The following is a 15,882-nucleotide window of genomic DNA, read 5'->3' as shown; positions in this document are numbered from 1 at the left end:
TTTCTAATTCACACAAAATATGTTGTTGTACCTCAGTCTCCCATTCATCATCACTCACCTCCTGTTCATCCATGCTCCTTTGTTCATCATCACTCTTTTGTTCTTCCTTGTTCTCCCATTCATCCTCAGTCTCCTCTTTTGTCTCCCATTCATCCCCGCTCTCCTGTTCATCCTGCCCCTCCAATTTAGCCTCGCTCTCCCATTCATCCCGGCTCTCCTCTTCATCCCCGCTCTCCAGTTCATCCTCACTCTCCAGTTCATCCCCGTTCTCCTCTTCATCCCCGCTCTCCTCTTTGACCTTGCTCCATCTTTTGTAAAAGAGATAACCATATTGTGTGCAAAAAGATATGACCATTCTCTTTATATGAGCGGGCATGCCTGCTACCGGCAGCGTGAAGTGCTTCCTTAGCATCTCCGATACACATTCCAAATCCATAGTTTCTATGCCGCCTTTAGTTGCTTCATTCAAAATGGGAAGAAGCTTTTGAGCAGAGTGAAGCCTAAGCTTCATGGATTTCCCAATGTAAAACAACGTCAAATGGTGTTCAATTTGGAACCTCAGTTCAATGGAGACATCTCTCATTTGTGCTTCCAAAGCTTTGATTGCTTCATCACACTCCCCCATGTTGAAATCTTGTTCAAGAGAGGTTTGCAAAGAAGAAAGATGTTTGTAAAGTAATCTGACCTTTGTTTTGTTGCGAAGAGGGAAACGAGGAGTGAGTTGGAGGAAGTGTTGGTGGAGTGTATCCATTAAAATTGTTACAGCCGCAAAAGCCATAGCAGACAATGTGATGTGATGTTGTAGAGAGAGAGAGAGCGCAGGAAGGAATGAAGTTGAAAGAAATAACTCTGCAGATGAAAGGATGGCGTATAAAATAAGGACTCAATTTTTTGCATAGTAGAATTTGCAAAATAAGAATACCATGGAAAATCTTTCTAGTTCTCAATAAGAAAAAAGAAACTATTATCATAATCTAATTAATGAAATTAAAATTAAGATGTCAACACAATTAATATTGTTCTTTTTGAAAATGAAACTATTGTATTTCACTATTACAAATTCACAAAAATAATTACACAATAATGACATATAATTTGGTTCAAAAAAACCATTTCCTGCCAAATCAACCAAATTAGTAATAAATAATCAAATTATAATTTAACTCTATTAATTCAAAAATCATTTTTCAACTTGATAGGTGACCTTATTAATTCAAAAATTACTTTTCAACTTGATAGATGAATAGCTTCAATTCACGAAATTAACACTGCTGGAAATTATGAAATTTCCGACCACCTGAAAGTGATCTTAAATCAAGTTGGAAGTCTTGTTCCGACCACTTTTGGTATCCGTATAAAACTTTGTTGCTATTTCTGACCACTTTTTGCTTTCGACTTGATTTAAGTTTACTTTCAGAGTTTCAGGTGGCCGGAAATTCCATAATTTCCAGCAGTTAAACATTAGAATTTTGATTAATTCAATTTCAATTAATTTGATTCAAAATTAATCAATTATATTATGATACTAGTTTTTTTTGCGCGCTTTGCACGAATGGATAATGCCCAATGATTATTTTTAAATAAGTATTTTAAAGTATAGGGGATTCATCATGCAATGAGATTATGGTGTAGGAAGCTTTAGATTTGCCTTGCTGTGTATATGACTGAGATTTTAGTTGTAATATGAACTCTTTATCTTACAAACATCTATTGATATTTAGTAGTGGTAATTTTCCCCCTACATGTTTCATATGTTGTGAGATGTGTGTCATAGGTTATCATGTGAAAGTATTAAACAAAATATTAATATTTATTATATTTGTATAAAATACTTGGTAAATAAATAAATAAATAAATAATATATATATATATATATATATATATATATATATATATATATATATATATATATATATATATAAACATGTTTTGTATTATAACTTTGATATTTAATTACAAGATAATGTAAAAAGAAGACAATTGACAATATAGTGAATATAATAAATTAATAAATTTGAATGTAAGGAATCTTTGAATTGTAGAAAATAGAGATAATATAACTAATGAAATTATATTTCTTTCAAATTTTTTATAATGAATAATTTTTTTTAAAATAAAGCATTATAGACATCTAAAGCATTATGTATTATTTTTGGTTGTAGCTACTAATTTCTTAAATTAATAAGAGTAATAAAGTGACGTACATACTTTTCATTAATAATAATGAAATTAATGATTTTTTATAAAATTTCTATTCCTTGTTGAGACAAATTGTTTTGAGAGTTTGTCAATGACAATTGCTACAATTGCTGTCAATAGAGGACAGGGCCGGTCCTATCATTTTATAGGCCCGGGGCAGGATAAAAATATGGGCCCCGATTAATATATATTTCATGCCTAAAATTTAAATTAAATAAGAAAAAAATTATTAATATCAATAACTTTAAATAAGATTAACAAGTTTTTTACAATTTTACATATACAACAACAATCATAAAAAATATTTCTAGGTGCTTTCCTTAATGCAAAATAATAAATAATCGTATAAGTGCCTTCATAAATAAATAATATTATAGTTTATAAAATTGAATAAATAATTTAAAATCGAGTAAACTTATAAACAATAACATTGTTATCATAATAAATAATAAATTAAGTATTATTAAAAAATTATAAAACAATAATTACAAACATATGGAAAGTTATTTTTTTTTTTTACTAGGAGCAAGAAATTAAAATATTTCAAAACGCAATAAAAAATGTAAAAAGATATGAAACATAATTATCGAGATAAAATAGTTTGAACATAAAGTATATTATAAATCACACATCTTCTATATTATTTATCTGATTTTTATAAATACTTTTTTTAATACAAATACTTTTTCTTTTAAATAGATAAATTTTAAACTTTTTTTAGAATAATTTGAATACATATAATGACACATGATAAAAGCTTCTATATTACATTTATTAGATAGTCATAAAAAGGTACGGAGTAAATTATCTTTTAATTTTTTTTATAATTCAATCTCAAAATATATCATATAACCCCCTCCGTCCTATTTTTACGTGTCTTGTTTGGTTAACATGAGTTGATTGAAGTTTTTTTAATTCAATTTTTCATAATATGTTTAGTATAAGTATATAAAAAGTTATAAATTTAGAAATTACATTAAAAATTTAATATAAAAATTTATATATTTAATATAAAAAATTTTCATAATATGTTTAGTATAAATATATGAAAATTTATATATTTAAAAACTACATTAAAAATACTACTCGGTATTAAACACAAAAAATTAATAAAAATAAATTTTTAAAATATAAACAAAGAAGTAAAGTTGAGGAATTCTAAAATGTGAAGGGAAGAATTGGATCACGGGCCTTTGATTAATAAATGAGGTTAAAATTCAAGTATCTTATTAACCAAACTAATTCACATTACTATAAAACATATGTATATAAATTACTTATACTCAATACATATATACTATATATAAGAGATAAGATGGGGCCCTCCCCCAAGCATGGGCCCTGGGCAAGGGCCCAACCTGTCCTTGCCCTAGGGCCGGCCCTAATAGAGGCAAATTATATTATGCACCGCGCGTCTTTTTTTTTTAAATGAAAATTAACCGTATTTATTTTCGCCGTTTCGCACCCTTTTGCAAAAAGTAACTCTATTATTCAGTGTCATTTTGTATACACTGCAGTTTTAGTTGAACACAACTACAGTTTCATTTCGATATAACTATAGTTTCATTCGATATTTATAGACTCAAATATGTGAAAATGTTATTTAATTTTATTTTATATACACTATAGTTTTATTAAAACACAACTACATGATCATTTTGATATAATTACAGCTTCATTGTACAATATACACTCGAATATGTGAAATGTTATTCAGTTTCAGTTTATATACACTGCAGTTTCATTTCACTATAACTACAGTATCATTTTGATATAACTGCAGTGTCGGTTTGGATATACTGTAGTGTCAGTTGGTGTTTAATACACCAAACAAACGGACTCCGTTAACTCTAACGGCGGACCGTTTCTTTACTTAAAAAAACGGCGCCATATATGGGCCACGGTGCATAATCGATTATGCACCGCGGTCTATAATATAACAACTGCCTAATAGAGGATGATAATAACTAATTCAAAATATATGGTTACAATATATATATATATATATATATATATATATATATATATATATATATATATATATATATATATATATATATATATATATATATATATATATATATATATATATATATTATTGTTATAATGATATAGTAAAAATTAATTTAAAAATTTCTTTAGAAGTTTCATGCATTGATAAAATTCTGATGTGTAAACTTGTTCAATTGGAGCTAGTAGGATGTTAACATTGTCAATTATTTGAAAAATGATCCTACCATTTTAGAGTCCATATGTAATTGTATTTATGATCAACAACTTTGTAGTTAGGCTGCGCAGGTCTGACAATGATAATAAGAACAATTTTATCCGATAAAAAAAAAGTATAATATTTGTAAAGTAACGTACAATTGTACCATTATAAAAAAAAATACAAAAAATATTAATACCATAATGACCTAAATCATTCCAATAATGCAAAAACATAATTGAAATATTAAGTTTGGTTCTAAATAATCAAAAGAAGATTAATTAAACGTTTAAAAAAAAAAAAAACTTAACCTAAATTTGTTTTTTTTTTTAAAAAAAATTCAAGATAATCAAATGATTTTTAAAGTTCCTGATTTATAATCTTTGATGCTCAACTTTGAATGCTATGTATTTAGTCGTGCTAATTATTTGACCAAAGTTTATGTTAAATTTTACATTATATATTTTTTAATACATTTTAACATATTCATAATATATGTTTAACAATTATGCCAACTCTAATTGGGATGGGGTTCGAACCTAGGACCTTTCTTATATAAATTAATTAGTATGTTGAGAATAATAAATAGTTAACGGAATATTCCGTTACTAAAGTTTATACTAACGGAATTTAGGGTTATTTTAGGGAAGAAAATAATATAATAGAGAGTAAATAAGAAAAATTATTTAAAAAAATACTAAAATCAAAATAATATGAACCATTCATTTTAAGAAACAACTACTACCAACATTTTTTGTTCTAGTTAAGGACCTAACATTATTGACTCTTATTAGATTTGTAGATTGAAGATATACTCCTTATATACATATGTATTACGTGTGTTAATGTTTTTTTTTTTTTTTTAGAAAAAAATTACGTGTGTTAATGTAATTACTATATCAACAAAAAATAAAATATAGCTATAAGTGTAAAAAATATTACACATTAGACCCACTTTGTTGACTTAATTAGTTGTCAAATCAAATAGTTGTTAGGCTCTGGATCACAGTCAGGATGCGCTCCAGAACGGGTGAAAACTCTTTCAAAAGTGGTTATCTTCAAATCCTATTTAAGTGGTGATCTAAATCATGTGGTGCAGCTTCTCTTGAGGATTTGGTGGCTGTACATTTTCAGACAAAAAAGCTCCAATTCTTTCCTATAAATAGCTATCTCGGATTTTTTATCGAATTGAAGTTTTTTAACGAATCATATCTATTGAATTCTCTTCAAGTCCTCCTCTGGTTATCTCTATTAAATTATAAGCGGGTTGAAGACACCTTGGCTATGTTGAAGATGGCTTGCACGTCCTGTCCAAAGTGATGATGAAGAGTACGGTGGAGTAGTAGTGTGTATTGAACTTTTCCCTTGTACTCCTTGTTGATCATCTAGTGGATTGGGTTGACATGAGTGGCCCCGTAGACGTATGAGTGTAGCTCCGAATTACGTGAACAATTCCTGGTGTTTGGTTCCTTTTACATTTCTCGTTCTTGTTCATTATTATTTCTGGCATAGATCCTGTCTCTAATCCAGACTAATAGTTGAAATTAAAATTAAGTAGGAACCATTAGGAAATTGTTTGCATTCAAGATCCACGATCTTTTTCAATAGCTTTTTTATCATTTAGCATAAATATGTCAATTATCAATGTCACTCCTGAATTATTGGTGCTATAAATATTGATTCTCAATTTTTAAAACGTAACATATATTGTCCCTCCCCTAATAGGAAGAAGGGAAAATATTGTTGTCGGCTGAAGGAAAACAAACGATGAAAGAGAAAAATAGAGGGAAAATACAAAAAAAGTGCGACTTTAAGTTTTGAGAAAAATAGAGCAAAAAGGGGAGAAATAATGGTGGTGTAGAAAAGGTAGAAGATCAGATAATGTATTCTTTTCTTCTGTCATATTTAGCAATGGTGCTCAATTTTTTTTTTTTTTTTAAATGGATGATTGCGACTTCCCAACAACTATTCATAATGGATGATTGCGACCTCCCAACAAATATTCATACACATTCATTTGCATTCTCAAGCGGAGGAGAAGGCAAATTGGTCGCCTTCTCCAAACACAATTAGCGACCATTCGGTCATTGGTGATTAGTGTCAAAAAGTGTAGAAAAGTTTACCAAAACTTTAGATAACATGTAATTACAGAGTACATGTTACCAATCGATTTCTAAGTTTAAATGTTTCAAAATAATATATTTATAAATTTAATTACAATTTTTGAAAATTTAAGGGTTTAATTGATTTTTTAAGTAAAGTTATGGGGTCTATGGAAAGTTGCAATGTGCCAATGTTTTGTAGTTGGCGGCTAGTTGGCTCTTTTTTATTGAATAGATTGGTGGTGTTTTGTATGTTTTCCTTAGCCGACTTTTCTATTGACTTTTTACATCACTAAGGGAGTGTATTCAATCCTGAATTTTGTAGACTTTTTAAGACTTCTAAAATGATAGATTTTAATAACTTTGATTGACTTTTACTGAGTCGTTCAAAGTTTTTTAAAACTTTGTAAGACTCTATAATAATCTATATAAAGAGCATTCATAAACTTTTATAAACTTTTTTTTTTTTATTTTAAAAAGTCAGAATTGAATACCTCCAACCTTTTAAAATTCATAAAAATCTTTAAAAGTCTATGAAAGTCATGATTGAATACCTAAAATTTGTGAAATAGTCTCACACAAGTGTAACTCGAAGTAATTTTGTTTGGTAACTAAGTGATAAACCATAATTTGGCTTATGAATTTGCTTCATTTATTCCCATTTTGGTGGCCTGGATTGTAAAGTGGTATGACCTAGAATTGGAATTTTTTTGTGTGACATGAGGTAAACGCTAGGGAGAATTTTTCTTTTTTGGTGAGTATGTGTGACCCCTTCTCTCTAGAAAAAGGCATGAGAATTGTAAAGACTAATGATACGGAAGAGACAATTATAGGAACCAAATGGACTATGTATCCTAAATCACAAAAAGATGCCTAAAGCTAAGGATATAGGCTTTGTGTTTCAGCAATTTTGTTCGAAGGCAAAGCTCTAGAGGTGAAAAAAAATATATGGAAACACACTATGTCAAAATGCGACGAGAGGTGATAAGATGGTTTTTACACTTCCATCAAGTATCAAAATACAGTATAGAGTTAAGATATCATTCATTCAATTGGAGATGAGTCTTGTAATGTTAAGAATTAATGCAAAGTGGAGTTAAATATAAGCTAAAACTATTATTTTAGAAGCTAAATCGAACATTAATAGGTTGGGCTGATATGATTAAACAACTTGAAAATAAAACAAGTAAAATAAAGGATCAGGATTTGGTTGATTCAGATACCAAAGATTGTACTAAAGATTAGGGAATTAAATTAAGACATAAGGTAAGTGAGATGTACATAAGTTTCCAAATACCATTCTCGTAGACAATTTCACAAAAATAATTAAACAATAATGACATATAATCTATATATCTATATATATATAAAAGTAAAATCCTCCTAACAAATTTTCCCCCCAAAACTTTTGTAGTAAAGTTTATTTGGTAAGTAAATGTCAAATGGAAATTAAATAAATCTATTAATTGTTATATTACATAATTGGTAATATTATGTATGGTATTATATTCTATAATATAATTGAAAATATTATTGTTCAAATATAATAAAAATCTTATGAAATAATGTAAGCATAATAATAATAATAATAATAATAATAATAATAATAATAATAATAATAATAATAATAATAATAATAATAATAATAATAATATAAAAATCATATAAATTTTTCCCCAAAACTTAGTGGCATTTATATAATATCCTAATTTTCTAATTTAATTAATTATCAAAATATTGAAATTATATATTATATATTATTCATTTATGTGTAGACATAATTATTACTGTATATAAAGTAAATTAGGTAAATATATTCTTCAAATATAAATTAAGTATTTATATATAATTTTTTGGTAAGCAAATGTAAAATTGTAACTCTAATTTTAATTGGTAATTGGTAATATAATAAAAACCATAAATGTTACCTTTAATCATATCTAAACACCTATATATACATCACATTCTCTTCAATACAAATAGTACCAAGTTATGAAGAACCTAAGGGAATATTCTCTGCAACTGCATAGCAATGGTGTAGAGAACAGGGACCTTCAAGAAGAGGAGGAACAAGACCCATATTCTCTGCGTATCCAGAAGTGCGTACTACACCTACACATTTGGTAAATCTCTGTATCCTTTTTCAACTCTTTTTTTTTTAATAAAGAATAGAAAATCATATATACCATTGGTGAAATTTAAAATCTATCTACATATATTATATAAACTATGATTATATTGATCATATATATCATATGATCTTCTTCATCATTAATCTGGACGAGTTTGCTCAACCCATTAAAAGGTATTTCTCTAATACCTTATCTCAATCCATTAAAAGTTGTTTATTATTGGACTTTGGGCAAGATTAAGTAATGCACTATTCATAGTGATAGAAAAAAAAAAATTGACCATCTGATTATTAGTGGACTCTGAGCAACTAGATCTGCAGGTCATTTGCATGAGAGGGGACATCATTGAATGAGTTTGGACTATTAATATTTTTTTTCTTGATGTGACGGTCCTTCCAGCACCAATAGGAGTAACACAAGGATTTGGAGCCATGGCAATGTGTTGAGGATCGTGAGTAGTGCTCCTTGACAAAAGCCTAAAGCAACAGCATATGAATATGATAGAGATTTAATTATTTTAATTTTTATTGATAAAGATTATTCTCTAACCAAACAATTAGTAATATTTACGATTTATTGAACCAACCTTCATATTTTTGGTCAAATGAGTACACATGATGGAATATATGTTCATTGCACGGAATCTTAATATTCATTGAGTTTCCAAATCGTATATTGCATAAGAATTATTTTACCATAATATGAATTGTAACCAATTTAATAAATCTAAATATTAACAAGTATGTATGGTAATTTTATGTATGTTAATATTATTTCATATGGACGTAATACTATAATATGATTTATAACCAATTTAAGAAATCTATATTGATAACCAATAATATGGTATATAACCAATAACCAATATGGTATATATATATATATATATATATATATATATATATATATATATATATATATATATATATATATATATATATATATATATATATATATATAAAATTTTTCACTCCTTATCATAAAATAATAATTCAATAAAAGTTTTATATAAGTAAATAATATGTAATATTTATCTTAAGTATAATTTGTCAAATTAATAAATTTTAATTTGATAATGATTATTTTCTAACCAAACAATTGGTAATATTTATGATTTATTGAACCAATTCATATATGTTTTTTATCATCCAGACTAATTTTAATGGTCAAATTAATAATAAATTTTATTAGTTATTAATTAGCATAATATTAATTTATTATGCATAATTACTGTATAAAAATAAATTACCGTTCAAATATGATATACATGTTCATTGCACGAAATCTTAATATTAATTGAGTTGTCAAATTGTATATTGCAGAAGAATTATTCTTACCTTATTATATACAATTACAAATTTATTCCGAAATTCTGAAAATTAAATAAGTTAGAAATCTAATTTTAAGTATGTATTTCCTGTTTTTTCATTTTTAATTTATACAACTAATTTATTAATTTATATACACAACTTTTTGCTACTTTTAATAAAATAATTCACTACATTTTTTCAGTAAGTAATTCCTCTAAGCAAATAATTCGTAATATTCCCTGATATACTTTACACAATTTAATCATTTTTTATTTTTATAATTTCTAATTTATTAAATTATATATATATATATATATATATATATATATATATATATATATATATATATATATATATATAATTTAATATAGATATAATTAGATAAAGCTTATTTTGTGATCAAACAATTGGTAATATTTACGATTTATTGAACCAATTCGTAAATGAGTCAATCTATACTATAATTAAAAACAAAATCCTATTTATTTGATTTTACACCCAAACAATAGTAAATAGTAAAGGTAAATTTTAAAAAAAGAATGGAAAAAAAGAACATAAATATTTCACAATAATATTCTACATCATCCGTTAAAAATGGAATGGAAATTAGGTAAACTGAAAAAATAACTGAATATTAATAATTGACTGAAAATTAAAAATGAAAAAAGGAACATAAATTAGGTTAATTGAAAAAGGAAATAAATATTTATAATTGACTAAAAATAAAAAATGATCCATAATTGACTAAAATGAAAAAGGGAAATGATCAAATTATTACATTTTAATTTTTTACAATAATATTACACAATATAGTACATCAAACCATAATTATGTCATAAATCTTTCACAATTTTAAAAATGGAACAGAAATATTTCAATAATAATATTTTACATCATCAAGTAAACGTAAATTAAAAATGAAAAGGAAATATTTAAATAACAATATTCTACATCATCAATAATAAAGGCATATTCTAATCAATAATAAAGTTAAATTAAAAATGCAATGAAAATTAAAAATGAAACAAAAATATTTTAATAATAATATTCTACATCATCAATTAAAAATAGAACGAAAATTGGGTAAAATATCACTACATCTGATATTCTAATTGACCAATTGACTGAAAATAAAAAAGAATAATTGGCTGAAAATGAATATGATATTACTAATTAACTAAAAATATAAAATGAAATGAATATTAATAGTTGACTGCAAATAAAAAATGATCTATAATTAACTAATATGAAAAAAATAAATGGTTAGATCATTGCATTTTAATTAAAAATTGATGGAAACTAAAATTTGACGGAATATTTCAACAATAATATTCTACATCATAGATAATAAAGGCATATTTTAAACAATAATAAAGTTAAATTAAAAATGCAACGGAAATATTTCAATAATAATATTATACATAATCAATTAAAACTCGAACGAAAATTAGGTAAAAATATCATTGCATATGATATTCTAATTGACTAATTGATTAAAAATAAAAAAGAATAATTGGCTGAAAATGAATATGATATTACAAACTTACTTAAAATATAAAAAAATCTCTAATTGACTAATATTCTACAATTATATATTTTCACTCGAGTCACCCATCATGATGGACTGAAGGTGTTAGCTATAGACGATGATGGACAAGATTGTGTTGCTACTACCAATGTCGAAAGATGTTTCAATAATGTGTACATACAATCGTTGATATTTTTTAAAATGACAAATTTGCTATATATCTAGACAAAAAAATATATATCTTCCATACAAATGAATTAAGATAGTAATTCATTCCTATAACTGAGTTGCTTGAGAATGAGCACATTTGACTAATTTAAAAAAAAAAAAAAAAAAAAAAAAAAAAAAACTAAACAATGATAAGTAAAATCTCCAAAATTACAGCACCGCATGCGTACATCTACACATTAGCTATTAATTTGAGCAATTATTTGCTCAAATTTAAGCAATGATAACATCAAAACACATAGATAATCCAAACCATATGTTCAATTGCACTATATAATATTTGATGTTCTAATTTAAATAATTATATATTGATCCAAATATTCTTAATATATTACAACAAATCCATTCTGTGCATCGAACGGGTGAAAATACTATTATTCTAATAATTTTTCTTTCCTTCTTTGGTGTAATTACTATGCTAATGTATTTAAATATTGAAAGAGAATTCTATAAAAAGGATCCTTAACTCACTAAAATTCTATATTATTCTTAAAAACTAAACCCCCATTTCTTACTTACCCGTCCAAACAATAAAAAAAAAATTACCAATTAATGATACTAATAATAATTAGTAAAAAAGTTAGTAGTAAAATAGAAAAAAAGATCCTTAATTCACAAAAAATAGAAAAGGAAACGAGATTCACTAATTAATTAAAACAAACAATAATCAGTAAAAAAAAAAAGATCCTTAATTCACTAAAAATGAAAATATAAACGGAATTTACTGATTATGACTAATAATAATTGGTAAAAAAAAAGTCTTAATTCAATGAAAATGGAAAAAAGAAATGTAAGGGTGTGAAAAAAAAAAAGTCATAATAAGGATAACAGTAAAAAAAAGAAAATTCTACCAAAAATTAGAATAATAAAAAAATTTCTTAATTCACGAGAAATAGAAAAGGAAATGAAATTCACTGATTAATTAATAGTAATAATAATCAGTCAGAAAATAAGCAGTAAAATATGAAGAAAAAAAAAGATCCTTACTTCACTAAAAATGGAAAAATAAACGAAATTTACTGATTAATACTAATAATAATCAGTAAAATTGAAAATAAAAAAGGATTCTTAATTCAATGAAAATGAAAGATTTTTTTTTAAAAAAGGGGTCATAATAAAAATTACAGTAAAAACAATCCTACAAAAAAAATTGAAAAAAAAAAAGATTCATAATTTACGAAAAATAGAAAATGAAATGGAATTCACTGAATAATTAATACTAATAATAATCAGTAAAATTAAAAGTTAACATTAAAATAGAAAAATATAAAAGGATCCTTAATTCACTAAAAATAGAAAAAGAAACGAAAGTCACTGATTAATACTAATAATAATAAGTTAAATAGGTAAATATAAAAAGATTCTCAATCTATACCATTATTAAAAAGAAAAGCCTTCTTCCTTACTTTCACACCCAAACAATAGAAAAAGAAAAAAAATCTATAATATAATTAAAAACAAATTTCTATTTACTTGATTTATCGCCCAAACAATAGTAAATAGTAAAGGTAAATTAAAAAAAATGATAAAAAAAAAGAACAAAAATATTTCACAATAATATTCTATATTATCAATTAAAAATGGAATGAAAATTAAGTAAATAAATAAATATCTGTTCAAACATATTTTCTCAACCAACACATTCACTAAGGCTCGATCTCATGACTTCCCACATAAGAGATGTCACTACATGCTATCTAAGCACAAGCTGCTCGGCAACAAACATTAGATTAATTGAAAAAGGAAATGAATATTAACAATTGTTTGAAAATAAGAAAAGATTCATAATTGACTAAAATAGAAAAAAAAATGGTCAGATCATTACATTTTAATTTTTCACAATAATATTACACAGTATAATACATCAAATCATAAATATGTCATAAATTTTACACAATTTTAAACAATAGAATGGAAATATTTCAATAATAATATTCTACACTATCAAGTAAAGGTAAATTAAAAATAAAAAGGAAATACTTCAATAATAATATTCTACATCATCAATACTAAAGACATATTTAAAACAATAGTAAAGGTAAATTAAAAATGTAGCGAAAATTAAAAATGAAATGGAAATATTTCAATAATAATATTCTAAATCATCAATTAAAAATGAAACGAAAATTTGATAAAAATATCATTGCATTTGATATTTTAGTTCGCTAATTGATTAATTGACTAAAAATAAAAGAGAAGTAATTGGATGAAAATAAATATGATATTACTAATGGATTGAAAATTTAAAAGGAAATGAATATTAATAATTGACTGCAAATAAAAAATTATTCATAATTGACTAATATGAAAAAAATAAATGGTTAGACCATTGCATTTTAATTAAAATGGAAGGGAAACTAAAATTGAACGTCAATATTTCAATAATAATATTCTACATCATAAATAGTAAATACATATTTTAAACAATAATAAAGGTAAATTACAAATGGAACAGAAATATTTCAATAATAATATTATACATTCTCAATTAAAAATGGAACACAAATTAGGTAAAAATATCACTCCATGTAATATTCTAATGGACTAAAAATACAAAAGAATAATTGACTGAAAATGAATATGATATTACTAATTTATTTAAAATATAAAAGGATCGCTAATTGACTAATATTATACCATTATATATTTTCACCGAGTCACCCATCCTGATCAATTGAAGGTGTTAGCTCTAGACGATGATGGACAAGATTGTGTTGCTACTACCAATGTCGTCTACAAAGAGATTTCAACAATGTGTAAATAAAATCGTTGATATTATATTTTTTAAATGACAAAATTGCTATATGTATAGACAAAAAAAATATCCTCCATACAAATGAATTAAGATAACAATTCATTCATATAACTGAGTTGCTAGAAAACAAACACATTCGTATAATTTATAAAAAAAAAATACTAAACAATGATGCAAAAAAATCTCCAAAGTTATAACACTACATGCATACATCTACACATTAGCTATTAATTTGAGCAATTATTTGCTTAAATTCATACAATGATAATATAAAAACACATAAATGATCCAACCCGTATATTCAATTGAACTATATAATATTTGATGTTCTAATTTAAATAATTATATATCGATCCAAATATTCTTAATATATTACAACAAATCTATTCCGTGCATCGCACGGGCGCAAATACTAGTTTGGTTCAAAAAACAGTTCCCGAATCAACCAAATTAATAATAAATATATAATAAAATTATAATTTAACTTGTTTAAAAAAAAAAAAATTATAATTTAACTCTATTAAATCAAAAATCACTTTTCAACTTGATAGATGAATAGCGTCAATTCACAAAATTAACATTAGAATTTTGATTAATTCAATTTCAATTAATTTGGTTCAAAATTAATCAAATGACCACCCCTGATTATATTATGATATATACTCTGTATATACAAATGAATTAGGTGTGTTAATGTAATTACTATATCGAGCAAAAAGAAAATATAGCTTTATTATCATTTAGCATAAAGTAACACCGATCTAGGAGAATAGTGAAGTCATATTCATTTTCATTCATATATATATATATATATATATATATATATATATATATATATATAGCTCATGAAAAGTAAAGTGTAACAAATGTTTAAAAAAAAAAAAAAAAGAAAGCAAAAAAGCATACTTTAATATTTAAACTTACATGAGATGGAAGCGAATTTGGAGATGAGATCAAAGGTTTGATGCAGCAGCAAAGCAAAAGGCATGGACAGTAGGTGATGTTGTAGATCGAATTGAAGAGCTAATTAAGATAGATATAATGGTGTTTAGCAGAGAGAGGAAAAATGCTGAAATTGGAATATTTGCAGAGTAGAGTAATGAGAGTGGTAGCTGATTGATTGTTGATTTCGGCAGTGAAGGAGAAGTGGGTATAGCTACAAGACAAAAGTTTATTATGGGAGGAGGGCTTTAGGTGGCGCCTTTTGTCATAAAAAATTGGAATGGATTTAAGACAAATATTAGTGGAATGCAAAAGGAGATGCCTTTTCCTGTGCTTTTAAATTTTAATTTGGTGGGAGATGTGAGTAGACAAAAAGATGTTTGTAGCAGGTAAATTTGTTCAATTATTTCGGCTAAAGGAGATGTCTTTTAAATTTGTTCAATTATTTCAGCCAAGGGAGTGCTAAAGGAGATGCCT

General features: G+C 25.4%; 1 protein-coding gene across 1 annotated transcript in view; it reads right to left on the bottom strand.

Moving 5' to 3' along the window:
* The window catches only part of LOC109177658 (putative disease resistance protein RGA1), a gene marked incomplete at its 3' end in the record, with an annotated part of 45,780 nt that extends 30,218 nt beyond the window's left edge, over positions 1 to 15,562 (bottom strand). Inside the window, exons 1-3 of the mRNA XM_019327077.1 lie at positions 15,388 to 15,562; positions 204 to 849; positions 59 to 137 (exon numbers count right to left, since the gene is read on the bottom strand). Of these exons, the coding sequence (XP_019182622.1) occupies positions 59 to 137; positions 204 to 778 (654 nt within the window). The remainder of the gene's footprint in view (positions 1 to 58; positions 138 to 203; positions 850 to 15,387) is intronic.
* Between the last annotated feature and the right edge of the window lie 320 nt (positions 15,563 to 15,882).

Source organism: Ipomoea nil, unplaced genomic scaffold, assembly GCF_001879475.1.
Source record: "Ipomoea nil cultivar Tokyo-kokei standard unplaced genomic scaffold, Asagao_1.1 scaffold0176, whole genome shotgun sequence".
In the NCBI taxonomy this organism is placed as follows: domain Eukaryota; kingdom Viridiplantae; phylum Streptophyta; class Magnoliopsida; order Solanales; family Convolvulaceae; genus Ipomoea; species Ipomoea nil.
The sequence above is the reverse complement of the archived record's forward strand: the minus strand, read 5'-3'. Positions and strand labels throughout refer to the sequence as shown.